Source organism: Haliotis cracherodii, unplaced genomic scaffold (assembly GCF_022045235.1).
Source record: "Haliotis cracherodii isolate W230 unplaced genomic scaffold, xgHalCrac1.p SCAF_14, whole genome shotgun sequence".
Classification (NCBI taxonomy): Eukaryota; Metazoa; Mollusca; class Gastropoda; order Lepetellida; family Haliotidae; genus Haliotis; species Haliotis cracherodii.
Genome location: NW_027266269.1, coordinates 32055057 through 32080308, shown reverse-complemented (window position 1 = coordinate 32080308; position 25252 = coordinate 32055057). Strand labels below are relative to the sequence as shown.

The 25252-nt window shown below is 42.6% G+C and overlaps 1 protein-coding gene across 3 annotated transcripts in view; it reads left to right on the top strand.

Annotated features, from left to right (window-relative positions):
• LOC139460727 (centrosomal protein of 112 kDa-like) overlaps window positions 1-18920 on the top strand; it is a 64223-nt gene extending 45303 nt beyond the window's left edge. For 2 of the 3 annotated variants that reach the window (XM_071242204.1, XM_071242205.1), the window contains exons 7-13: window positions 1136-1334; window positions 2673-2940; window positions 4837-4978; window positions 6362-6379; window positions 13524-13606; window positions 15370-15463; window positions 17464-18920. In XM_071242204.1, coding sequence (XP_071098305.1) covers window positions 1136-1334; window positions 2673-2940; window positions 4837-4978; window positions 6362-6379; window positions 13524-13606; window positions 15370-15463; window positions 17464-17630 — 971 coding nt within the window. In that variant the 3' untranslated portion in view covers window positions 17631-18920. The remainder of the gene's footprint in view (window positions 1-1135; window positions 1335-2672; window positions 2941-4836; window positions 4979-6361; window positions 6380-13523; window positions 13607-15369; window positions 15464-17463) is intronic. The other variant, XM_071242206.1, reaches the window with a different exon arrangement.
• Window positions 18921-25252: the final 6332 nt, after the last annotated feature.

Sequence of the window (25252 nt, the reverse complement as noted above, 5' to 3'; positions counted from 1 at the left end):
GTGGTGTAGCGTGGAGTAGCGGGGTGTAGCGAGGTGAGCGTGGTGTAGCGGGGTGAGCGGGGTGAGCGAGGTGTAGCGGCATGTAGCAGGTTGAGCGGGGTGACCGTGGTGTAGCGTGGAGTAGCGGGGTGTAGCGAGGTGAAGGGGGTGTAGTAGGGTGAGCGGGGTGAATGCATTACACCCTTACGTTAGTGCGTTTGCAACAATGTTTCGATGTTTTACACATATCTAGATCAGCATGTTTCAATAATACGATGGAGTTTGAACCATACATTCTCACTGACAGGGGGCGACGGGGTATCCCAGTGGTTAAAGCGTTCGCTCGCCACGCACAAGGACCAGGTTCAATTCCCCACAAGAGTAAATTGTGTCAAGTCCATTTCTGGAGTCCCCCGCCTTGATATTGATGGAATACTGATAAAAGCGGCGTAAATCCATACTCCTACTGAAAACTCTATAACGTTCAGGTCTTCAGTAACCAATGCTTGCCGTAAAAGGCGACTAACGGGATCGGATGGTCAGACGCGTTGACTTGGTTGATGCATGTCAATGTATCCCAATTGCGTGGATCGATGCTCAGGATGCCAATCACTGAAATTGTCTTGTCCAGACTCGATTACAGACCACCGTCACACAGCTGGAATTTTGCTGCGTGCGGCGTTGAAAAACAAACAAACAAACAAACAAACTTATTTCTCGGGGCGTAGGGGTAGCCTAGTGGTTAAACCGGCGGCTCGCCACGCCAAAGGTCCAGGTTCACGAGCAAATTGTGTGAAGTCCATCTCTGGTAACCCGCGCCTTGATTTTGCTGGCATATTGCTAAACGCGGCATAACACAATACTCCCTCCATTGATAACTCCTATGTTTCACAAAGTTGCGTCCCTTGGGCAAGCCAGAAACCTATGATCGTGGGTTCGAATCCCTGTTCACCCCGATTATGCTTCTAGGTTTGCCAGCACCATACCCCTGCTCGTGGGTTTCACCGAAGTGGTAAACGTCTGAGACCTGCATCACTTCGGGCTTTCCTTCCACATTAAGCTAACACGCGTGATATAACTGGAATACTGTTAAAAGCGGCGTTAAACCCAACTCACTCACTCACTCACTTGCCTCGTTCATTGCGTGCCCCTACAGAGAAGATGTTCAACGGGGCGTACGGCAGTGACAAGGAGAACGTCCTGGAGAAGGAGGTGGACCAGCTGGATGACCGCACCCGAAGGATCCAGGTGGCGCAGTACAAGTGGAAGAACGGCCAGGTCCTCCTGCAGCATGCCTGTAACCAGATGGCCTTCGCTGTCCGCAGGTGGACGGAGGTGCCCAAGATACCTGTAAAGTAAGCCCTTACCGTAAAACCCCAAGGTTCGAATCCTGGTTTTATCCCGATTCCTTGTCAATACCAAAGATACCCGTAAAATAAGCCCCTACCGTGAACCTTAAGGTTCGAATGCTGATTTTACCTTGAGATCCTGGTCAATACCGAAGGTACCCAATAAGTAAGCCCCTCCCTTGAACCTCAAGTTTCGAATCCTTCTTATAATAATCCTGGTTTTACCCCGATTGCTTGTCTATACCGAAAATATCCGTAAAATAAGCCCCTACCGTGAACCTTAAGGTTCGAATCCTGATTTTACCCTGAGATCCTGGTCAATACCGAAGATACCCAATAAGAAAGCCGCTCCCTTGAACCTCAAGTTTCGAATCCTTCTAATAATAATCCTGGTTTTACCTGGATTCCTTGTCTATACCGAATATACTTGTAAAGTAAGTCCCTACCGTGAACCTCAAGGGTCGAATCCTGGTTTTACCCCGATTCCTTGTCTATGACCAAGATACCAGTAAAGTATCCTCCCGTGAACCTTAAGGTTCGAACGCTGGTTTTACCCAAAGATCCTCGTCTATACCGAAGATGCCCGTGAAGTAAGTCCCTTCCGTGAAACTCAGGTTCGAATCCTCGTTTACCCCGATTCTGATCCTTGTCTATACCGAAGACACCCTGAAAGTAAGTACGAGTAAATATGTCGTTGTAGATCTAGAAGGCATCAAGGGTGCGAGTTGTAGGATCAAGTCTCAGATTGAACCCGATTTTGATCCTTGCCAATGGAGAACCCCCTACAGTTAAGCACGAGTTTTCCGTTGTAGATCTTGGAGGTACTCGTCACAGGCGCCCTTAAACGATGTATAGAGTTGCGTCTCTGAGCTTCAAGGGTGCTAGATGTAGCTTTCGGTCCCAAATTAGCCCCGATTATAATCCTTGACCTGTCGGTGTAACTCTGGTACTCGTAAATTTCACAAAAGTAGTCAAAGTCTACATCACTTTGGACTGTCTTGCCACATCAAGCGACCGCTCCCGTGGTCCAGTGAATAGAACGGAAGGTCGTGTTTCCAACCCCGCCCCGCGTCATATCAAAAGACGTTAAAATATGGTACTTGTTGTTATCCATGTTCAACTGCAGCACGGGTTATCACTATGAAATCGGCATCAGTCCGGAATAACACGCACGCACGCACACACTATAAAATAAGTGCAATAATGTTGAATGCGAGTTACACCGTCACCCACATTAAGCTGACCCTCACTCTCTCACTCTCACTCACTCTCACTCACTCACTCACTCACTCACTCACTCACTCACTCACCAGTTCCAATGAGTTGGACGTTTCTTATCTCCAGCGACCAAAATGGCAACAAGAAGAAATACGACATGGTGACGGAATGCCGGAACAACCTCATCGCCGCCACCCAGAACATCGAGAACGCTCAGCGCTACCTCAGCAACATCAAGTTCCCCTACTGCGACCAGCAAGAAATGCAGACGATGAAGCGAGCCTACGTCAACATCTACGTCGACATGATGTCGCACGATCGTCACGAACATGCGTATCAGTGCTACAGTACGACCCACAAGAGAGCAGCGGCCCTCCTGCAGTGGTTTGAGAGCGTGAGTAGATGCTAAAAACAGATTGTTTGTTTGTTTGTTGTTTAACGTCGCACTCAGCAACATTCCAGCTATATGACGGCGGTCTGTAAATAATCGAGTCTGGACCACACAACCCAGTGACTGACATAATGAGTATCATTCCACGCATTTGGAATCGATGACATTCATCAACCAAGTCAGCGAGCCTGACCTCCCGATCCCGTTCGTCGCCTCTTACGACAAGCATAGTCGTCGTTTACGGCAAGGGTGGGTTGCTGAAGACCTATTCTACCCCGGATCATCATGGGTTTAAAGACAGATTGAAATTTCGGTGCATGGTACAATTCTATTTTAAAATACACTGCCGAGCAAAGAAAGTATAGATATGACACCTATACACCCATGTTTCATGGTGGTTAAAATGAAACGAACAACAAATGGTTATTCGATGGTGATGTATTTGATATGGGTATCATAGGCGATAATACATGCATCAATTATATCGATGAGAATTTCACAACAGGTGACGTGCACACGACACCTAATGGGGGTTGCAATTTCACAGTACACACTAATGAGCTGTGTCAATTTTCAAGTGTATACTTTCTTTAGCCCGGCAGTTTATGTCCAATAAACGAGAACTTCAGAAATAATACATTGACTCAATGACCCAATGGACGTTAAGGAGCGTTGTATTCATTCCGTAGGTTGCTATATACACTGCTGGGCAAAAGTAAGTATACACCCACGTTTGACGGTGGCTAAAACGAAACAAACAAGAAAATGGTTATATGGTATATGATAGTTGTGTTTTGGACCTTATGTTTGCAGTGTTTCGGCGACTGTTTTCAGCCAAGTAACGTTTTGATAACGTTTGTAATTGTTTTGTCAAATCTGATTTCCATGTGTGTACTTTCTTTTGCCGGGTAGTGTAGGTCGCTAGTTGGCTGAAACAATGCCTACGTGACGTTAAAGTCTAAGCTAAATCACACTTGTACGTCACAAAAGAGTCGCTTCCCTTAGCCATGTCTGGATCCGATGGTCGTTGTTCGAATCCCAGATTCACCCCGATTATGATACTTGGTCTGTTACACTTTGTACTCTCTTGCTCCCGGCCCAATATTGAGATAAACTGCCGGGCAAAAGACAAATTGAAAATTGAATTTAACCAAAATGTTACAATCATTATCCTAACTTACTGGGATGAAAACAGTCGCCAGATACTGCAGACGTAAGGTCCAATACACAACTACGATACCCGTATCAAGTACATCACAATCGAATAGCCATTTCTTGTTTTGTTTAATTTTCATTGTTTCATTATCCTAACTTACTGGGATGAAAACAGTCGCCAGATACTGCAGACGTAAGGTCCAATACACAACTACGATACCCGTATCAAGTACATCACAATCGAATAGCCATTTCTTGTTTTGTTTAATTTTTAGCCATATTTTCTTTTGCCTGGCAGTTTAAAGCTGTATTGTCACATCTCATTTGTTTCTTAACTTGATTCCGAAATACAGATGTTTGAGAGTGATCGTACAAATTCATTTCTAAAGAATCAAATGAAATGTTCAGTCACCTCACCATGAAGGGGAGAAATGCATCAGAGTGAACAAGTTGTCATAACCGTCGGGTCGGCATGGAAAAGCTTTTCCGCTATTTTTTTGTCAAGGTTGAAGACATAGTTAAAATACCTTGGACATTTGATTATCCTATAATCTGACAACAATATTGTTTGTGGTAACTGCGCCCCTCTTGAACATATCATCCCTCTGATATAACAAGGAGAAGACAACCAAACAGCCTCATCATATTTCAGTTTATGTTACAACGCGAGTACAACATAGAAAACGTTGTCAATAATTGATGTAGTTCTTGACGTACATTATCGGTAATTGTCTCATTTTTCAGGTTATTAAGAACACAATAAATAGAGATCTTGAAGTGACGCGGAAACAGCTGAATGATAAACGCTCCGAGCTGCGTCGGGAACGTCTTCGACTCATAAAAGAAATGGTCGGTAACCAGATGGGTGATCAACTCAGTGAAGGAGGTAAATATACCCTTAGCAACACCTTTGTTATTTAGATTTAAGGATGTATTATCATATTACAGTCATACATGCTTCTCCGTGTTCAAAAACATTATATGTGCTTTGGTTTAAAAAAACATAATTCTTATATAATTCTGTTTTCGGTTAATGCTTTGTCATTAGTTATCATTGACCAATGCGATGATTAAAAGTTTCGATTTCAAGAAAAAAAAGAGAGACATTAACGTGTTTCCGTCCCAGAGAACATTTATATTTTTTATTTGTTATGATTTTATGACATTTACATTTTTATATTTGTCATTTTCATTTGAAATTTAATATCATTTTAAATTGTTTACACAAGATTATGCTGGGGTATCTGTAGTTCGACGGTGGTAATATAAATTTGGAACGAAACGCACCTTCTGCCAAGAATGTCTTGCCACACATACTGTGAATTTAGTTGCAGCCTATTTTGTAGAAACCATTATTTTAAAATTCCTACTGACAGTTAGAAAGAGATTTTTAGCGATATGTGTTAGCTTTGGTGGAGGTGCGGCCGTAAAATTAACTTCTACAATCAGGGGAGGCCCTTGTGATTTGAAAACTCTAGTTGACCAATCAGAATATAATATTTTCAAAATTCGTGGTAGAATCACGTGATTAAGTGAGCACGAAGTCCCGTACTGTCAACTGTTTTAGCAATGCTCTGTCACGCAAAGAGGCCACTGTGTTCAAACACAGCCCAACAAAATCCGTTTAAATTGGAGTGAGTGAGTATGGGTTTACGCCGCTTTTAGCAATATTCCAGCAATATCAAGGCCTGGACACCAGAAATGGGCTTCACATATTGTACCCATGTCGGGAATCGAACCCGGGTCTTCGGCGTGACGAGCGAATGCTTTAACCACTGGGCTACCCGACCGCCCCAGTTTAAATTGGAAAGACGGTTAAATACCAATACAGTATTCAATCGCCTGCATATCTTTTTGGATTCCTGTCATGCAAATATCAAAAGTTACAAAAGTATGACACAAATCCTCTCCCAACGTAAATGTCTTTACCATTGTTTAATAATGAGTAATTTCTAAACTACGGTTGTAATTTCTGTCATGTAAATATCAAAATCTTGTGCGTGTCAGATGTTCCATCAAGAAAAGTGAACATGAGCTCTGGTATGCATAGCTTATTATTACTGGATGTGTATTCACGGGGATAGTATCACTTACTAGTTTTGAACACCGAGTCAGCGGAATGTCAATATGCAAACACTTGGCATGTGTTCCGTAAATGTTTTCATTTTTCCAACTGTGATATAGTCAGGCACGCATTAGGAGTGTACAATGCATGACACAAGTGTACACACTGGCATTATTTGACTGGCTTCATTACATTTGACAACAGATTTGAAAGAGCTGGAAGGTATGTATTACATGGTGCATCACGTTGTTTTCACGAAGCATTTGCATGGAATATCTGCATGGTGCATCACGTTGTTTTCACGAAGCATTTGCATGGAATATCTGCCTGGTGCATCACGTTGTTTTCACGAAACATTTGCATGGAATATCTGCATGGTGCATCACGTTGTTTTCACGAAACATTTCCACAGAATATCTGCATGGTCTTTCACGTTGTCTTCACGAAACATTTGCAAAGAATATCTGCATGGTGCATCATGTTGTTTTCACGAAACAATTGCATAGAATATCTGCCTGGTGCATCACGTTGTATTCACGAAATATTTGCATAGAATATCTGCAGGGTACATCACGTTGTTTTCACGAAACATTTGCATAGAATATCTGCATGGTGCATCACGTTGCCTTCACGAAACATTTGCATGGAATATCTGCAGGGTACATCACGTTGTTTTCACGAAACATTTGCATAGAATATCTGCATGGTGCATCACGTTGCCTTCACGAAATATTTGCATGGAATATCTGCATGGTGCATCACGTTGTCTTCACGAAACAATTGCATGGAATATCAAATGTCAGGACATCCAGGATGCCCAACGAACAATGGTGTTTGTAAAACCTAACAAATTTACTATTTTCAAGTAGTTCCCGCAAAATTTGTTAAAAATGTCCCAGAAAATGTCGAAATGACAATGGCCGTTTCTCATATTCTATGCAATCGTTTATTTCACATGTTGTACAGTCTCTCCAGCGCACCTGTTCCTTACAACACGCCATCTCCTGTCACCCAGTACCATATCAACGACTTGTATCATACGCACCGATGGATCCGGAGGGATGGGTGGTGCCTTTGTCCTGTCGACACGCACTTTTTCCTGTAGACGCCCACCTTTGTCCCGTTGACGCCCACCTCTGTCCTGTTGACGCCATCTTTGTCCTGTTGACGCCCACCTTTGTCCTGTCAACGCCCACCTTTGTTCTGTTGATGCCAACCTTTGTCCTGTTGACGACCACCTTTGTCCTGTTGACGACCACCTTTGTCCTATCAATGCCCACCTTTGCCCTGCTTTGCCCTGTCAACGCCAAAATTTGGTTCTGTTGATGCCAACCTTTGTCCTGTTGACGACAACCTTTGTCCTGTCGGCGCCCAACTTTGTCCTGTCAACACCAAACTTTGTCCTGTCGACGCCCACCTTTGTCCTGTCGACGTCCACCTATGTCCTATCAATGCCCACCTTTGTCCTATCAGTGCCCATCTTTGCGCTGTTGATGCCCACCTTTGTCCTGTCAACGCCCACCTTTGCCCTGTCGACGCCCACCTTTGTCCTGTCGACGTCCACCTATGTCCTGTCGATGCCCATCTTTGCCCTGTTGATGCCCACCTTTGTCCTGTTGATGCCCACCTTTGTCCTGTTGATGCCCACCTTTGTCCTGTTGATGCCCACCTTTGTCCTGTCGATGCCCATCTTTGCCCTGTCGATGCCCACCTATGTCCTGTCGATGCCCATCTTTGCCCTGTCGATGCCCACCTATGTCCTGTCGATGCCCATCTTTGCCCTGTCGATGCCCACCTATGTCCTGTTGATGCCCACCTTTGTCCTGTTGATGCCCACCTATGTCCTGTCGATGCCCATCTTTGCCCTGTCGACGTCCACCTATGTCCTGTTGATGCCCACCTTTGTCCTGTTGATGCCCACCTATGTCCTGTCGATGCCCATCTTTGCCCTGTCGACGTCCACCTATGTCCAGTTGATGCCCATCTTTGCCCTGTCGATGCCCACCTATGTCCTGTTGATGCCCACCTTTGTCCTGTTGATGCCCACCTATGTCCTGTCGATGCCCATCTTTGCCCTGTCGATGCCCACCTATGTCCTGTCGATGCCCATCTTTGCCCTGTCGATGCCCATCTATGTCCTGTTGATGCCCACCTTTGTCCTGTTGATGCCCACCTATGTCCTGTCGATGCCCATCTTTGCCCTGTCGACGTCCACCTATGTCCTGTTGATGCCCACCTATGTCCTGTTGATGCCCACCTTTGCCCTGTCGACGTCCACCTATGTCCTGTTGATGCCCACCTATGTCCTGTCGATGCCCATCTTTGCCCTGTCGACGTCCACCTATGTCCTGTTGATGCCCACCTATGTCCTGTTGATGCCCACCTTTGCCCTGTTGATACCCACCTTTGTCTTGTCGACGTCCACCTTTGCCCTGCCTTGCCCTGTCGATGCCCATCTTTGCCCTGTCGATGCCCATCTTTGCCCTGTCGATGCCCACCTTTGTCCTGTCGATGCCCATTTTTGCCCTGTTGATACCCACCTTTGTCTTGTCGACGTCCACCTTTGCCCTGCCTTGCCCTGTCGATGCCCATCTTTGCCCTGTCGATGCCCACCTTTGTCCTGTCGATGCCCATTTTTGCCCTGTTGATACCCACCTTTGTCCTGTCGACGCCCACTTTTGCCCTGTCGACGTCCACCTATGTCCTGTCGACGTCCACCTTTGTCCTGTCGACGTCCACCTTTGTCTTGTCGACGTCCACCTTTGTCTTGTCGACGTCCACCTTTGCCCTGCTTTGCCCTGTTGATGCCCACCTATGTCCTGTCGATGCCCATCTTTGCCCTGTCGATGCCCATCTTTGCCCTGTCGATGCCCATCTTTGCCCTGTCGATGCCCACCTTTGTCTTATCGACGTCAACCTTTGTCTTGTCGACGTCCACCTTTGTCCTATCAATGCCCACCTTTGTCCTGTCGACGCCCACCTTTGTCCTGTCGACGCCCACCTTTGTCCTGTCGACACCCACTTTTCCATTTTATGTCAATATATTCAAAGCATTGCCACATCCTCGATGTACGCCTGCATGTCTTGTCTCCATAATATTTACACAACAGATGACATATTATGTGTTACTTTCGTTCTTGTTGGGCGTAAATGTATTAAAACGTTTTCTAGTGGTGGTGTTTGGTGAAATATACCAAGGCAGTTCTTAATTACTTGGTTTTTGATCCTCCGATCCAAAATAGCACAAATGAGGAGGTAAATTAAAGTATGGAGGACAGGTTTCTTCTTCCGATGAAATTTCAGTAAATAAGACACCTCCTGTGTACATCAGCATAGTCAGCAGAAATAACCCTTTGATTTCCAGAGCTATAGATAAACTTTTGGTTATTTTTTTTTTTTTACCAGGGATTTCATTTTGATTGGGTATCCACAAGTTTTTAAGGGTATTTAATGTTTATTTACCCACCTGATACGCAATTGTTTTATCTAAAAGTTGTAATATACGCATTAATTTTATTTCAATATAGTGTATATAGTTTTTTGTTGCGTATTTGATACACAAGGACTTGATTTGTCTGCGTATTTCAGTTTATTGAATGCGTATTTTACGCAAATACGCAGCTTATCGCGAGCTCTGGACTTCACATTTAAACGTAGTTGTCATTTTTCGTTTGAATTACACTTTGTTTATATTACACTTTTTGTTTTCTTGTAAATCTTCCCCGAATGAAAATTGTTTTAGAATTAAGAAAGATGATTCATAAGTAATCCCTGCTAAATTACTCTCAATTGTGCGATTCTGTCTGTAACATACATATGTGTTTATGAACCACTATCAAATAGTAATAAGAGCAGGCGTTCGCGGAAGGTGAGCTTGACCTTTGCAAGGCAAGTGCATCAGCCGCGAGCCCTTATTGTGCTGTATGCGTTTTTAGTCTTTTCATTTCAGAATCTGGAGATATTATTCATTTGTAGAATTTCAAATTATTCCCCTGCATGAACACGCTTACAGTGCCTTTGATTTTGTTGTTTGTTGCATTGAGATTCTTCGGGATGGGTTAATCGAGAGATTTGTTCTCTGTTGTATGGTTATTTGTGCAAAAAGCGCATGCGTTTGACAATGATGATTAAATACTCCCATTGATATGGAGGTGGAGTTTAGTTGTTGTAACAGTTGTATTGATCGTCTCGGTGTCATTTCTCTCCTACAGGCATAGAGAGTGGTAGGTACACGAAGTGATGTTTGATAGAGTGCTGTTTTACTTACGCCTGTTTGATTGAGTGCTGTTTCACATACGTCACTGTTTTGATAGAGTGCTGTTTGATATACACTATTTGATTGAGTGCTGTTTCACATACGTCTGTGTTTGATTGAGTGCTGTTTGATATACACTGTTTGATTCAGTGCCATTTGGGTTTGATTGAGTGCTGTTTGATTTTCGTGTGTGTTTGATTGAGTGTTGTTTCACATACGTCACTGTTTGATTGAGTGCTGTTTGATATACACTGTTTGATTGAGTGCTGTTTCACATACGTCTGTGTTTGATTGAGTGTTGTTTGATATGCACTGTTTGATTGAGTGCCATTCAGGTTTGATTGAGTGCTGTTTGATTTTCGTGTGTGTTTGATTGAGTGTTGTTTCACATACGTCTGTGTTTGATTGAGTGTTGTTTGATATGCACTGTTTGATTGAGTGTCATGTGTGTTTGATTGAGTGCTGTTTCACATACGTCTGTGTTTGATTGAGTGCCATGTGGGTTTGATTGGGTGCTGTTTGATTTTCGTGTGTGTTTGATTGAGTGCTGTTTCACATACGTCCGTTTGGTCGAGTGATCTTTGATTATTCGCTTGCGTCTGTGTTTGAATGCTGTTCAACATGACGATGAGCTGTTCCACCGTAATATAGTGTTGTTTGTACTACAATGAGTGCGTCTTGTTTGTCAGGATGTTCACGTGCTTAAGTTTTATTGAGTGCTGTTTCACAAACCTATTTGTTTTATTGAATGTCCGCATTTGGTTCAATGTTGTTTGTACTACATGAGTGCGTCTTGTTTGTCAGGATGTCCACGTGCTTAAGTTTTATTGAGTGCTGTTTCACAAACCTGTTTGTTTTATTGAATGTCCGCATTTGGTTCAGTGTTGTCTGTACTACAATGAGTGCGTCTTGTTTGTCAGGATGTCCACGTGCTTAAGTTTTATTGAGTGCTGTTTCACAAACCTATTTGTTTATTGAATGTCCGCATTTGGTTCAGTGTTGTCTGTACTACAATGAGTGCGTCTTGTTTGTCAGGAGGTCCACGTGCTTAAGTTTTATTGAGTGCTGTTTCACAAACCTATTTGTTTTATTGAATGTCCGCATTTGGTTCAGTGTTGTCTGTACTACAATGAGTGCGTCTTGTTTGTCAGGATGTCCACGTGCTTAAGTTTTATTGAGTGCTGTTTCACAAACCTATTTGTTTTATTGAATGTCCGCATTTGGTTCAGTGTTGTCTGTACTACAATGAGTGCGTCTTGTTTGTCAGGATGTCCACGTGCTTAAGTTTTATTGAGTGCTGTTTCACAAACCTATTTGTTTTATTGAGTGTCCGCATTTGGTTCAGTGTCGTTTGTACTACAATGAGTGCGTTTTGTTTGTCAGGATGTCCACGTGCTTAAGTTTTATTGAGTGCTGTTTCACAAACCTATTTGTTTTATTGAGTGTCCGCATTTGGTTCAGTGTCGTTTGTACTACAATGAGTGCGTCTTGTTTGTCAGGATGTCCACGTGCTTAAGTTTTATTGAGTGCTGTTTCACAAACCTATTTGTTTTATTGAATGTCCGCATTTGGTTCTGTTCACTTTCGCCTGTCTACATGGCATGCATGTTCCAGAAACTGAGTGCGTCTGCCTGCTTGTAATGCGGGTGCGGCTACCTGCTTCAAATGCAGGCCTGCAGATGCAACTTGTTTGTATGATTTAGAAATATGTGTAATATTATTATTCTTTATTAGCAATTAACGAGTCTCGAGTCATGAAGCAGCAGCCGTGTTCCTTCCAAACCATTAGACAGGGCTCGACGATGGTCATTCTGGAGAGAAAATTTACCACATCAGATTCCGTCTTTTTATGTTGAAACCATTTGTGTTTGAAAATCCTTCCATCATTGTCCTAAATACGCCTTGGTCCACATCACAACCAACACACTAACCAGTGTGGTGTTTACGTACTCAAATTGAACCACGCATTGTGACTTGAATTGACTTTTCAAGATTAAGGGAGAAATGTAAATAACCCACACTCACAGAGTGAGGCACCTACTCAACTGCACGTAAAGTCCCACTGAGCCGCCGAGGCCTCCACAAGAATCTGTACTTTGCTAAGAAAGTGTTATCCCCAAAATATAACATGTGTTACATTTGACCACTTTCAAAATGGCATTGTGTGTTCGTGTTTGCATTTGTAAACCACGAGTTTATGTCTAGTGGTACATAGAGAATCTCACCCGAGTGTCTTTTGATATCAAATATATCAACACGAATTGATAAAAGTGGAAAAATTCCGAGGCTTGCCGAGGATTTTTGCCACTTTTATCAACGAGTGTTAAGTGTACGTTTATCCCACAGATCTGCAGATTCAGTGTGTTAAGTGTATGTTTCATCTCACAGATCTGCAGATTCAGTGTGTTAAGTGTATGTTTCATCCCACAGAACTGCAGATTCAGTGTGTTAAGTGTACGTTTCATCCCACAGATCTGCAGATTCAGTGTGTTAAGTGTTAAGTGTATGTTTCATCTCACAGATCTGCAGATTCAGTGTGTTAAGTGTATGTTTCATCCCACAGATCTGCAGATTCAGTGTGTTAAGTGTATGTTTCATCCCACAGATCTGCAGATTCAGTGTGTTAAGTGTATGTTTCATCCCACAGAACTGCAGATTCAGTGTGTTAAGTGTATGTTTCATCCCACAGATCTGCAGATTCAGTGTGTTAAGTGTACGTTTCATCCCACAGATCTGCAGATTCAGTGTGTTAAGTGTACGTTTCATCTCACAGATCTGCAGATTCAGTGTGTTAAGTGTACGTTTCATCCCACAGATCTGCAGATTCAGTGTGTTAAGTGTACGTTTCATCCCACAGATCTGCAGATTCAGTGTGTTAAGTGTATGTTTCATCCCACAGATCTGCAGATTCAGTGTGTTAAGTGTATGGTTTCATCCCACAGATCTGCAGATTCAGTGTGTTAAGTGTACGTTTCATCCCACAGATCTGCAGATTCAGTTTGTTAAGTGTATGGTTTCATCCCACAGATCTGCAGATTCAGTGTGTTAAGTGTACGTTTCATCCCACAGATCTGCAGATTCAGTGTGTTAAGTGTATGTTTCATCCCACAGATCTGCAGATGCTTGACGACGGCCCTGAACCCGAGCTACAGACAGCCGTCAGTCAGCCTGATGAGGTGGTCGGCGGGGATAAGGTGAGGACACTGGAGGACAGACTGGGCCTATTTCTGGGCACGGGCCGATTGTATCTTGGAGGAGAGGGTGGTCGTATATCTGGGCACATGTAAATGGTATCTTGGAGGACAGGCTGAGCTTATACCTGGGCACATATAGATTGCATCTTTGATATCAGGGTGGTCCTATATCTGAGAACATGTAGATTGTATCGTGGAGGAAAGGGTGGTCCTACATCTGTGAACATGGAGATTGTATCGTGGAGGAGAGGATGGTCCTATATCTGAGAACATGTAGATTGTATCGTTGAGGAGAGTGTGGTCCTATATCTGAGAACATGTAGATTGTATCGTTGAGGAGAGTGTGGTCCTATATCTGAGAACATGGAGATTGTATCGTGGAGGAGAGGATGGTCCTATATCTGAGAACATGTAGATTGTATCGTTGAGGAGAGTGTGGTCCTATATCTGAGAACATGTAGATTGTATCGTTGAGGAGAGTGTGGTCCTATATCTGAGAACATGTAGATTGTATCGTGGAGGAGAGGGTGGTCCTACATCTGAGAACATGTAGATTGTATCGTTGCGGAGAGTGTGGTCCTATATCTGAGAACATGTAGATTGTATCTTGGAGGACAGGCTGGCCCTATATCTGAGAACATGTAGATTGTATCGTTGAGGAGAGTGTGGTCCTATATCTGAGAACATGTAGATTGTATCGTGGAGGAGAGGGTGGTCCTATATCTGAGAACATGTAGATTGTATCGTGGAGGAGAGGATGGTCCTATATCTGGGAACATGTAGATTGTATCGTGGAGGAGAGGGTAGTCCTACATCTGAGAACAAGTAGATTGTATCGTGGAGGAGAGGGTGGTCCTATATCTGAGAACATGTAGATTGTATCGTGGAGGAGAGGGTGGTCCTACATCTGAGAACATGTAGATTGTATCGTGGAGGAGAGGGTGGTCCTACATCTGAGAACATGTAGATTGTATCGTGGAGGAGAGGGTGGTCCTATATCTGGGAACATGTAGATTGTATCATGGAGGACAGGCTGGTCCTATATCTGAGAACATGTAGATTGTATCGCGGGGGAGAGAGTGGTCCTATATCTGGGAACATGAAGATTGTATCGTGGAGGAGAGGGTGGTCCTATATCTGAGAACATGTAGCTGTATCGTGGAGGACAGGCATGTCCTATATCTGAGAACATGTAGATTGTATCGTGGAGGAGAGGGTGGTCCTACATCTGAGAACATGTAGATTGTATCGTGGAGGACAGGGTGGTCCTATATTTTTGCGTATGTAGATTGGATCTTGTCGGGCAGACTGATGTAGAATGTATCTTGGATTTATATTTCTTTGTTGATTAACTCCGTGCTCAGCAATATTGCAGCTGTATGAAGGCGGTCTGTAAATAATCGAGTCTGAATTGTCTGGTGGTACACTTGCCAGGCAACAATCAAGTGATGGACCCGAAATCCAGCCACAAAATAGCGCATTTACTGATTTTGTTGAAACTCAATACAATATATAATTATTTTGAATTTGTCGAGTAATGACAAGCTAACACGCCGTGATATAACTGGATTACTGTTCAAAGCGGTTTTAAACCAAACACACTCACTCATTAGTCTTGGTGTGATTGGTTGGTTACTAGTGATGACATCGCAAAGTGGATGTATGTATTCACGGGTGATGGGGCAACGCTCAGTCTGTCATCCTTCTTCAGAAGTGTCTAATAACTTTCAGATCTTCGGTACCAATTGTTACTCTTGTTTCAGGACAATCTTGGCGTTGCGACTGACCAGGCTCCACCTCCCACCCCTCTGCCACTGAATGAACTCGCCCCTCTTCCATCTGAAGATGAACTGTTCGGTAAGTACGTTGTTGGTTGCAATTAAAAAATCCAATTGGCAGAATTTCTGCCAAATCAGGTCAGCCTATGAACCAAAAGCGATCGAACTCGGTAACAATTATAGGATGCCTCACTCTGTTTTACAAAGAACTGGGGACAACTCTGTAGGGGGTCGTGTCAGGGAAACTTTCTCATTAGCCAATCAGCGTCGATGCTTGTGAATTCTCTGTACTACAGAGCGAAGCCTTCAGACGAACTTATCTGATTTCTGTATCTCGAAAACGAATATAATCGGGGTTTTCCGAATGCAAAAAACAATAAAACCGCGCAATTACATTATGAGTATGTTACGCATCCTGTTATTTCTGAGCGCCGAGGTATCTCCACCCAAAAGGGTTACTTTTGGGGTATATTTGTGTTCTGTGGTGGTTTTCTTGTGCTAAAATCGACATTCTGAATCGAGGCTGTAACGAAAGAAAGCCGAGTTAGAAAGCTGCCATCTGATTGGCTCAAGAACTCACGCGACCTTCATTTTGATTGGGTATTCAAAGGTTGCTCAGGGTGGCGGGATCTAATTTTAATTGAGAGGTATCGTGTCAGAGTAAAAGATCTGATTTTAACGAGACTGGGCTCCGTTTTCTCAAAGCGATCGACGCTCAACGACAGTCGTAAGTCTATGTTAAAGTTACGATCACCTAAGCACTGCGATAACTTTGTGGAACGGACCCAGGGATTATTTTAAATCTGTGTTAAAGTATTGGCGTTACGATCGGCTCAGCGCTAAGGTTATTTTTTTACACGGGCCTAGATCTTTGAATGGCAAAACAAAAGTGTTTAATCAGTACGTGATTAGGGAATCTATCGCTAGGCGTAAGACGTGCTTTGTCGAGTTAACTTAAGAATGCGAGGTTGCGTGCAATATGCACGTGAATAGCGTCGGAACTGGCTGTGTTTACGTATGTCAGTCACGTGGAGACCGGTTAGGATAACGGTTTAATCATTCGCTCGTCAGCCGAAGGTCCGGGTTCGATTCCCTACATGGTACATGGGAAACAAATTCCAACATTATCAGATATAATGGACATGAGACCATATTCAACCGTTTACATGTAACAGTTGTGACATACTATGCTCACCCTAACCCTCCACCGAGTGAGTGAGTGAGTGGGTGGGTGGATGGGTGGGTGGGTGAGTGGGTGAGTGGGTGAGTGAGTGAATGAGTGATTGAGTGCGTGAGTGAGTGAGTGATTGAGTGCGTGAGTGAGTGAGTGAGTGAGTGAGTGAGTGAGTGAGTGATTGAGTGAGTGCGTGATTGAGTGAGTGCGTGAGTGAGTGAGTGCGTGAGTGAGTGAGTGATTGAGTGCGTGAGTGAGTTAGTGCGTGAGTTAGTGAGTGAGTGAGTAAGTGGGTGCGTGAGTGAGTGAGTAAGTGGGTGCGTGAGTGAGTGAGTGAGTGAGTGAGTGAGTGAGTGCGTGAGTGAGTGAGTGAGTGAGTGAGTGCGTGAGTGAGTGAGTGAGTGAGTGAGTGAGTGCGTGAGTGAGTGAGTGAGTGCGTGAGTGAGTGAGTGGGTGGGTGCGTGAGTATAGCTTTACTCACCTTTGAGCAATATTCCATCATCTCGGTGCGGTGCACCATAAATGGACTCGTACATTGTACCCAGGCCTTCGTGACGAGCAAACGCTTTAACCACGAGCCTTGATCAAGGCCCTATCCCTGGAAACAAAAGCGACGAAGCCCTTTCCTTAATCCTGAGTAATCTCTGCTGAAAGACAACGCCTACATGAACTCGATAGTCAGGCCGACTGTTTGCTATTTCTTTTCTAAGCGGTAGGGTAGGCACGTGGTTAAAGCGTTCGCTCGTCACGCCGAAGACCAGGGTTCAATTCCCTACATGGCTACAATTTGTTAAACACATTTCTGGTGATGTTGCTGGAATATTGCTAAAACGTTGTAAAATTATACTCAATCACTCTTTCTATGTTAACCAGTATATGTCTTAACTCTCGCATCTGTTGCCTAGGTAACATCACTGAGCTGAAGAAACAGCACGAACAGGAAATGACTGAGTTTACAAAGGCTCAACAGACGAACAAAGCCCGGATGGAACAGGGCTTGCAGGAAAAGTTGCAGGCCCGCAGGAGTCGCCGCAGGCGGTTGGAGGCCCAGCATGCACAAGAGGAGAACTAAAAAAGACTAGCCGTTGACAAATCATTGACATATTCACATTTGTTTTATCTTGATTTGGTAGTTCTGTGATAAAACCAAGACGAAACGGGTTTCCATTTTTAGCTGGGATGCAGTTTAAGGTTTGAATAATGGAAGACAACAAGTATCCTATAACCTGTGCCTGTCTGTCCTATCTGAGTCCCCGTGTAGTAATTCCTTCTGGGCTAATGCCTTGGCAATTGAGACGTCTCGTGGGGGCACGGGTGGCCCAGATGTCTAAGGCGCCGCGATTAGCTGGGCAGAGTTGCGTCCCTTGGGCACGCCAGAAACCTATGATTGTGGGTTCGAATCCCGGTTCGCCCCGATTATGTTTCTAGGTTTGTCAGCACCATACCCGTGCTCGTTGGTTTCACCGAAGTGGTAAACGTCTGAGACCTGCATCACTTCGGGCTTTCCTCCCACATTAAGCTGACACGATGTGATATAACTGGAATACTGTTAAAAGCGGCATTAAACCCAACTCACTCACTATCCAGTGTTTTCTTATCATGGCTGAGTGGCGCCATCTGGACACAAAGATTAAGACAGTCAAAATAAAGGTGTGTAGATGAGATGATGTTTGTGATGTTTGCCATTGTAGCTTTGTGATGATTGCCCTTTTTGTTTTCTTTCTGTCACGCTTATTGGCCCAGACTGAAGAAACTGCTGATACGAATGCCTTTAAGTAGTTTCATACCTTCGCGTGTTGTGAGAATGAGTTCACCAATGCCTGGCACTGATACGTTATACAAGAGCGGGGTCACCTCTGTAAGCACAGTTTGAAATAGCTGCTGACACGGATGTTATATTGATTTTTCTGCGTTTTATTTTATATTTACTGCGTATTTCTATTGTGTGTGTTAATAATATTAATTAAATCTTGAATTCTAACAGTGTATAGCAATGATACGTTATTTTATGAAAAGAGGGTCATTTTTATTAAGCACAGTTTGAAGACACGGCTGATATCTTAAGTGATTTCATATCCTGGTGTGTGTGCGTGTATGTGTGTGTGTGATATTTGAGTTATAACCGTAGTTTACTGTATATACATATATATATATATGTGTATACGATTTTATGTGATACGATATATACAAGGTTGAATAACACCAGTAGTGAGAGAGAATTTTTTTATCTTAAACATTACATTTTATTTATTTTTTTTACTGTTGTTAAGATTGAAGTTGTAATGAAATATCTAACTCCCCTCCCCCTAAGTTATTTCATTCTCTGCGTCTTGTTTTCCATTGATGCGTCTTGTTTACCATTGATGCGTCTTGTTTACCATTGTTGCGTCTTGTTTACCATTGATGCGTCTTGTTTACCATTGATGCGTCTTGTGTACCATTGATGCGTCTTGTTTACCATTGATGCGTCTTGTTTACCATTGATGCGTCTTGTGTACCATTGATGCATCTTGTTTACCATTGATGCGTCTTGTTTACCATTGTTGCGTCTTGTTTACTATTGATGCGTCTTGTTTACCATTGATGCGTCTTGTTTACCGCTGATGCGTCTTGTTTACTATTGAGGCCCAATTCAACAAGCATTTATGTTATCTTCTTTATGCTATCAGAAACACAGTATTCTGTTTGAAACACGTCATAGATGCCTAAACTATCAATTCATATCATATCATAAGTCCGTCCGTGGAATGCAATGTCTTTCCTTAAAAGTTTTTATTTGACTGTTTTGTATATCTTGTTTATATTGTGTACGAGTTCTAACTCTACATGCTTGAAGTCATTTGCTTATTGAAATATTTGCTCACTGTTATAACCCATTTATCACCACAAATTCCGCAGCCCGCTGTCCTGGGACATCTTCCCGAGGCAAGGGAATTAACTGAATATAAAAGTCCAGTTTCCACTGGTGGCGCTACGATCGAGCCTGGAAGTTCCAGCCCAGTTCGTCAAGGGTGGAAACTGGACTTTTATAGTCAGTTAACTCCCTTGCCTCGGGAAGATGTCCCGGGACAAGTGGGCACGACTGTGTGCCAGCCATGAGATTCTCTGCTCGTGTTCACCTTGAATGGTTTTGCTAACCCTACCGGCAGTGTTGTCTCATGCTGTGGCAAACGTAGTGGTGGAGTGGCAATACGACGCAATTCGCTGTGAAGAGTTGCGTACCTTAGATGTACCAGAAACCGAAGATCATGGGTTCAGATTCACCTTAAATGTTTCTAGATCACCACCAGCACCTTACAAAGGTCCTTATAATTATAAATGAAGAAATTGCTGATGAGGCATTAAATGTGAGCTCGCTGAAAGCCTTAATGTGATCAAATATCAAACCACCCAGGCTGCTGTCAACAGTCGCGTTGACTGTGCATGAACTTATGCATTGTACAAGATCTGGGACTGTTTTGAATCCCGCTCCTCACTCCGTCCATGAGATATACAGTAAACTACGGTTATAACGAACACGCTTATAACGAACTAATGGATATAACGAACTAACTTTTTAGTCCCGACTATATGCTGTAGTTATGCTGTATATATGCTTATAACGAATTACGGTTATAACGAACTAAAATTAGTAGTCTCTTTGAGTTCGTTATAACCGTAGTTTACTGTACTGTTATGTTTAACAAACCACAAGTGCATAATATATACATGGGGATATTTACCGTTGCCGTGGTTACGGGTAGGCGCCGACCATTTGACACTCTGGGAAATTCGTTCCAGAAAATACTGCTGAAAAATTTGCCTCCTTATCTTTTCACAGAAAAAACCCCATAGGTCTTGGCCGATAAGATATTCTGTCTGGGACAAAAGGCACCGGTCCCTTTTCCTTTCATAGCATCTGTATTACATTATGATTCCATGTTTTTACAACTCTTATGTTTCAGTAACATGTGGGTTGGAATAAGGTTTATCGTCGCGTTCAAGATAATTTCACTTAAATAGCGACATGTGTTATATGTGTGTGTGACTGCTTGTACTTACTCGGGAAATATAGTGCTAGCCGACTGAGATACCATGCCTAGCTAAACATGAATACCTCGCTCGGACACAGTATACTGACTCCTAGCCAACCGGTACTTGTTTTAGCCCCTTATGTCGAGCGGGTTACAACAAGTACCATCTTTTCACGCTGTTTGAGGTGAAGTGAGGTAAAATGGGGTTTAACGTCGCGTCCAAGATTATTGCACTTATATAGCGACGTGCATGCACGTGTATGTGTGTGTGTGTGTGGCTGCTTGGACTAGTCCGGACTGATGCCGATTTATAGTGCTAGGCATGCCGCAGTTTAACATGAATACCCCACTCAGACACAGTATACTGACTCCGAGCCGACCAGTCCTTGTTTTAGCCCCTTAATACCGAGCGCCAGACAGGGTAACAACAAGTACCATCTTTTAATGTCTTTTTGGCTGGGAATCGAACCCCGGACCTCCCGCTCTCCGGGCGGACGCTCTACCATTAGACCACGGAGGCGGTCTTAACGTTGTTTGATATGACGCGGCCAGGGGATCGAACCATCGACCTACCGCTCTCCGGATAGACGCAACATTACTGAGGCGGTCGTTTCAGCAATAGTTAAACTCTATACTCTGTATCGGTCAAGGGCCATTGGTAGTCAAGTTTGGTGTTGTTGTGATCCCAATCTATCCTAATCCGATGGGTCTGGGGGGCACGGGTGGCCCAGTCGTCTAAGGCGCCGCGATTCGCTGTGCAGAGTTGCGTCCCTTGGGCACGCTAGAAACCTATGATTGTGGGTTCGAATCCCGGTTCGCCCCAGTTATGTTTCTAGGTTTGTCAGCACCATACCCGTGCTCGTGGGTTTCACCGAAGTGGTAAACGTCTAAGACCTGCATCACTTCGGGCTTTCCTCCCACATTAAGCTGACACGCCGTGATATAACTGGAATACTGTTAAAAGCGGCGTTAAACCCAACTCCAATGGGTCTGGGTTCGAATACCAGACATGACCCTTGGTTTGATTGTACGTGTACGACCTGCATCGCTGGATGCTTGAATTGAAGCAGCTGTTCCAAGAGGCATTAAAACCAACTCACTATTAACTCACTGTTATTGGTCACGCGTCTGTGAACAATCACATATATGTTCCAAAATATAGACCTAGCAGAAGAAAATATTTTTTAACATAAAATTCGCAGATTTTGAATGTGTAAATAACCTCTGAATTTTGAATATTAAAAAATAGTTAATTGTGTGATCTACTGACTTATGTTCTAAATATACATTTACCCGAAAAAGATATTTTCTGACATAAGGTTCACACATTTGTTATAGTGGTCCTATTATTCCAAATGGTTCACAAAATTTAAATTTAAATAGGACCACTGTAGCACATTTTATATTTGTAAATAACCATTTGTCATTTTCGACCATGGTGGTGTCACTCCGCTTTAGGTTAAGTAATTAGGTAAAGTAATTCCGGTTTAGGTTAAGCAATTCCGGTTTGAGAGTAGTCATTCCGGTTTTGGTGGTGTCATTCTGGTTAAATTTATGACACTCCTCTTTAGTCTGGCTTAAGTGTCGTTATTCTGGTTTAGGGTTTTACGGTCATACCAATTGAAATCAACCGTATGCCACAGGTTCCTCATAAACGAATTTTGAAGACGGTGACATTCTCATTCGTGACCAACTCGTGTTATTCCGGAAAAAACATACGGAAAGGGGCGCGTGGTGACGTATGTGACATTTTTGGTTATTTCCGGAATTGTTACGGAAAGAGACGAATGTTTACAGAAACAGACAAATGTTGAAGGAATATTTCCCGTAAGGCACGATCACCGTTTTAACAGTAGTTGAAAAATGCAAACTAAAGTAGAATATGCCATCTGTTTACATAGAAGTACTCGCGATGAATAGAAGAGAACATATTAATAAACATACATTATTTGAAGCTTTTGACAAAAATAACTGATGTTTTACTTGTGTTCTATCAAAAAGGTCCAGCACCAAAATGGACTGGCCATTTGGTCAAGGAAGTCCCTTTTTCTGATAAAGTTTTAGTTTTAGTGGACCAGTAGCATTTCAGATTGAAAAGACAAAAGACAAGTTTTTAAGTTTGATATTTAATATTTGACGTTTAAGCCAATCAGACTTGTACGGTTTGGCGCTGGTCCGTTTTGGCACCTGGAATTGCAAAAGAATTGTTTTGTTTCATGATTCATAATGCTGATCTCTAAAGACATGCTGTGATTACCTGTTGAAGCCAATATTGTCATTGTATCTGCTGACCTGTGATAAACTTCTGATACTTTGTAATTTGTTGAGGTGAATAAACTATTTCATAAAGGTCTGTATTTGCCTTGTTATTTTATAAAACAAGTACCAAGTTTAATCCACTTACCGTTAACACTGCAACAAAAATTGTGTGGGCTATGAGATTGAACTGTACGTTCTCGGAAGCGTCGATAAAATTCACAATAGCCACAAAGTGGATGGATGGACAAAGTGAGTGGAATAACATTCACCATTTGATTTATAGGGTGGAATAACAGTAGCGCTATTCACCATTTGATTTATAGGGTGGAATAACTGTAGCATTATTCACCATTTGATTTATAGGGTGGAATAACAGTAGCATTATTCACCATTTGATTTATAGGGTGGAATAACAGTAGCACTATTCATCATTTGATTTATAAGGTGGAATAACAGTAGCACTATTCACCATTTGATATACAGGGAGGAATAACAGTAGCACTATTCACCATTTGATTTACAGGGTTGAATAACAGTAGCACTATTTACCATTTGAATTACAGGCTGGAATAAAAGTAGCACTATTCACCATTTGATTTACAGGTTGGAATCAAAGAAGCGCTATTCATCATTTGATTTACAGGATGGAATAACAGCATTAGCACTACTCACCATTTGATATACAAGGTAGAATAACAGTAGCACTATTCACCATTTGATTTACAGGGTGGGATAACAGTTGCACTAGTCACCATTTGATTTAAAGGGTGGAATAACAGTAGCACTATTCACCATTTGATTTATAGGGTGGAATAACTGTAGCATTATTCACCATTTGATTTATAGGGTGGAATAACAGTAGCATTATTCACCATTTGATTTATAGGGTGGAATAACTGTAGCACTATTCACCATTTGACATACAGGGAGGAATAAAAGTAGCACTATTCACCATTCGATTTATAGGTTGGAATAACAGCATTAGCACCACTGACCATTTGACATACAGGGAGGAATAAAAGTAGCACTATTCACCATTTGATTTACAGGGTGGGATAACAGTTGCACTAGTCACTATTTGATTTAAAGGGTGGAATAACAGTAGCACTATTCACCATTTGATTTATAGGTCGGAATAACTGTATATCACCATTTGATATACAGGGAGGAATAACAGTAGCACTATTCACCATTTGATATACAGGGAGGAATAACAGTTGCACTATTCACCATTTGATATGCAAGGTAGAATAACAGTAGCACTATTCACCATTTGATTTACAGGGTGGGATAACAGTTGCACTAGTCACTATTTGATTTAAAGGGTGGAATAACTGTAGCACTTTTCACCATTTGATTTATAGGGTGGAATAACTGTAGCACTATTCACCATTTGATTTATAGGGTGGAATAACTGTAGCACTATTCACCATTTGATTTATAGGGTGGAATAACTGTAGCACTATTCACCATTTGATATACAGGGAGGAATAACAGAAGCACTATTCATTATTTGATATACAGGGTGGAATAACAGTTGCACTATTCACCATTTGATATACAGGGTGGAATAACAGTTGCACTATTCACCATTTGATATACAGGGAGGAATAACAGTAGCACTATTCACCATTTCATAAGGGAGGAATAGCATTGGCACTATTCACCATTTGATATACAGCTTGGAATAACAACATAAGCGCTATTCACCATGTGATATACAGGGTGGAATAACAACATTAGAGCTATTCACCATGTGATATACAGGGTGGAATAACAGCATTAGAGCTATTCACCATGTGATATACAGGGTGGAATAACAACATTAGCGCTATTCACCATGTGATATACAGGGTGGAATAACAACATTAGCGCTATTCACCATGTGATATACAGGGTGGAATAACAACATTAGAGCTATTCACCATGTGATATACAGGGTGGAATAACAGCATTAGAGCTATTCACCATGTGATATACAGGGTGGAATAACAACATTAGCGCTATTCACCATGTGATGTAGCCCAAATGATATACTGGTAGTGCAATATTCACAGCATGATAACTTGTAGATATATACAATAATCACCACATAAAGTCAGTAATGGTGCTTCTGGTTTTATCACTGTCAGTACAAAACCAGCCTAATCGTGCTGAACACCCAATGTGGCAGCATGTGATATTCTAGGCAGACAAAAATACGACAAACACGGAAAGGAGTAGTTGCTTATTTTATTGTTGCAATCCCGTTTTTGATGTGGTAAATATATTGGCGTCAATTAAGAATCACAGTTGAAAAATGTTATCATAACACACACATCCCCTCTCTCACACATTCACACCATCCGAGAGTCAAGTGCCACTCTGCAGCAATAAGCCCCTCTACCTTCATTCTCTTGTAGACTACCAGAGGTACCAACCA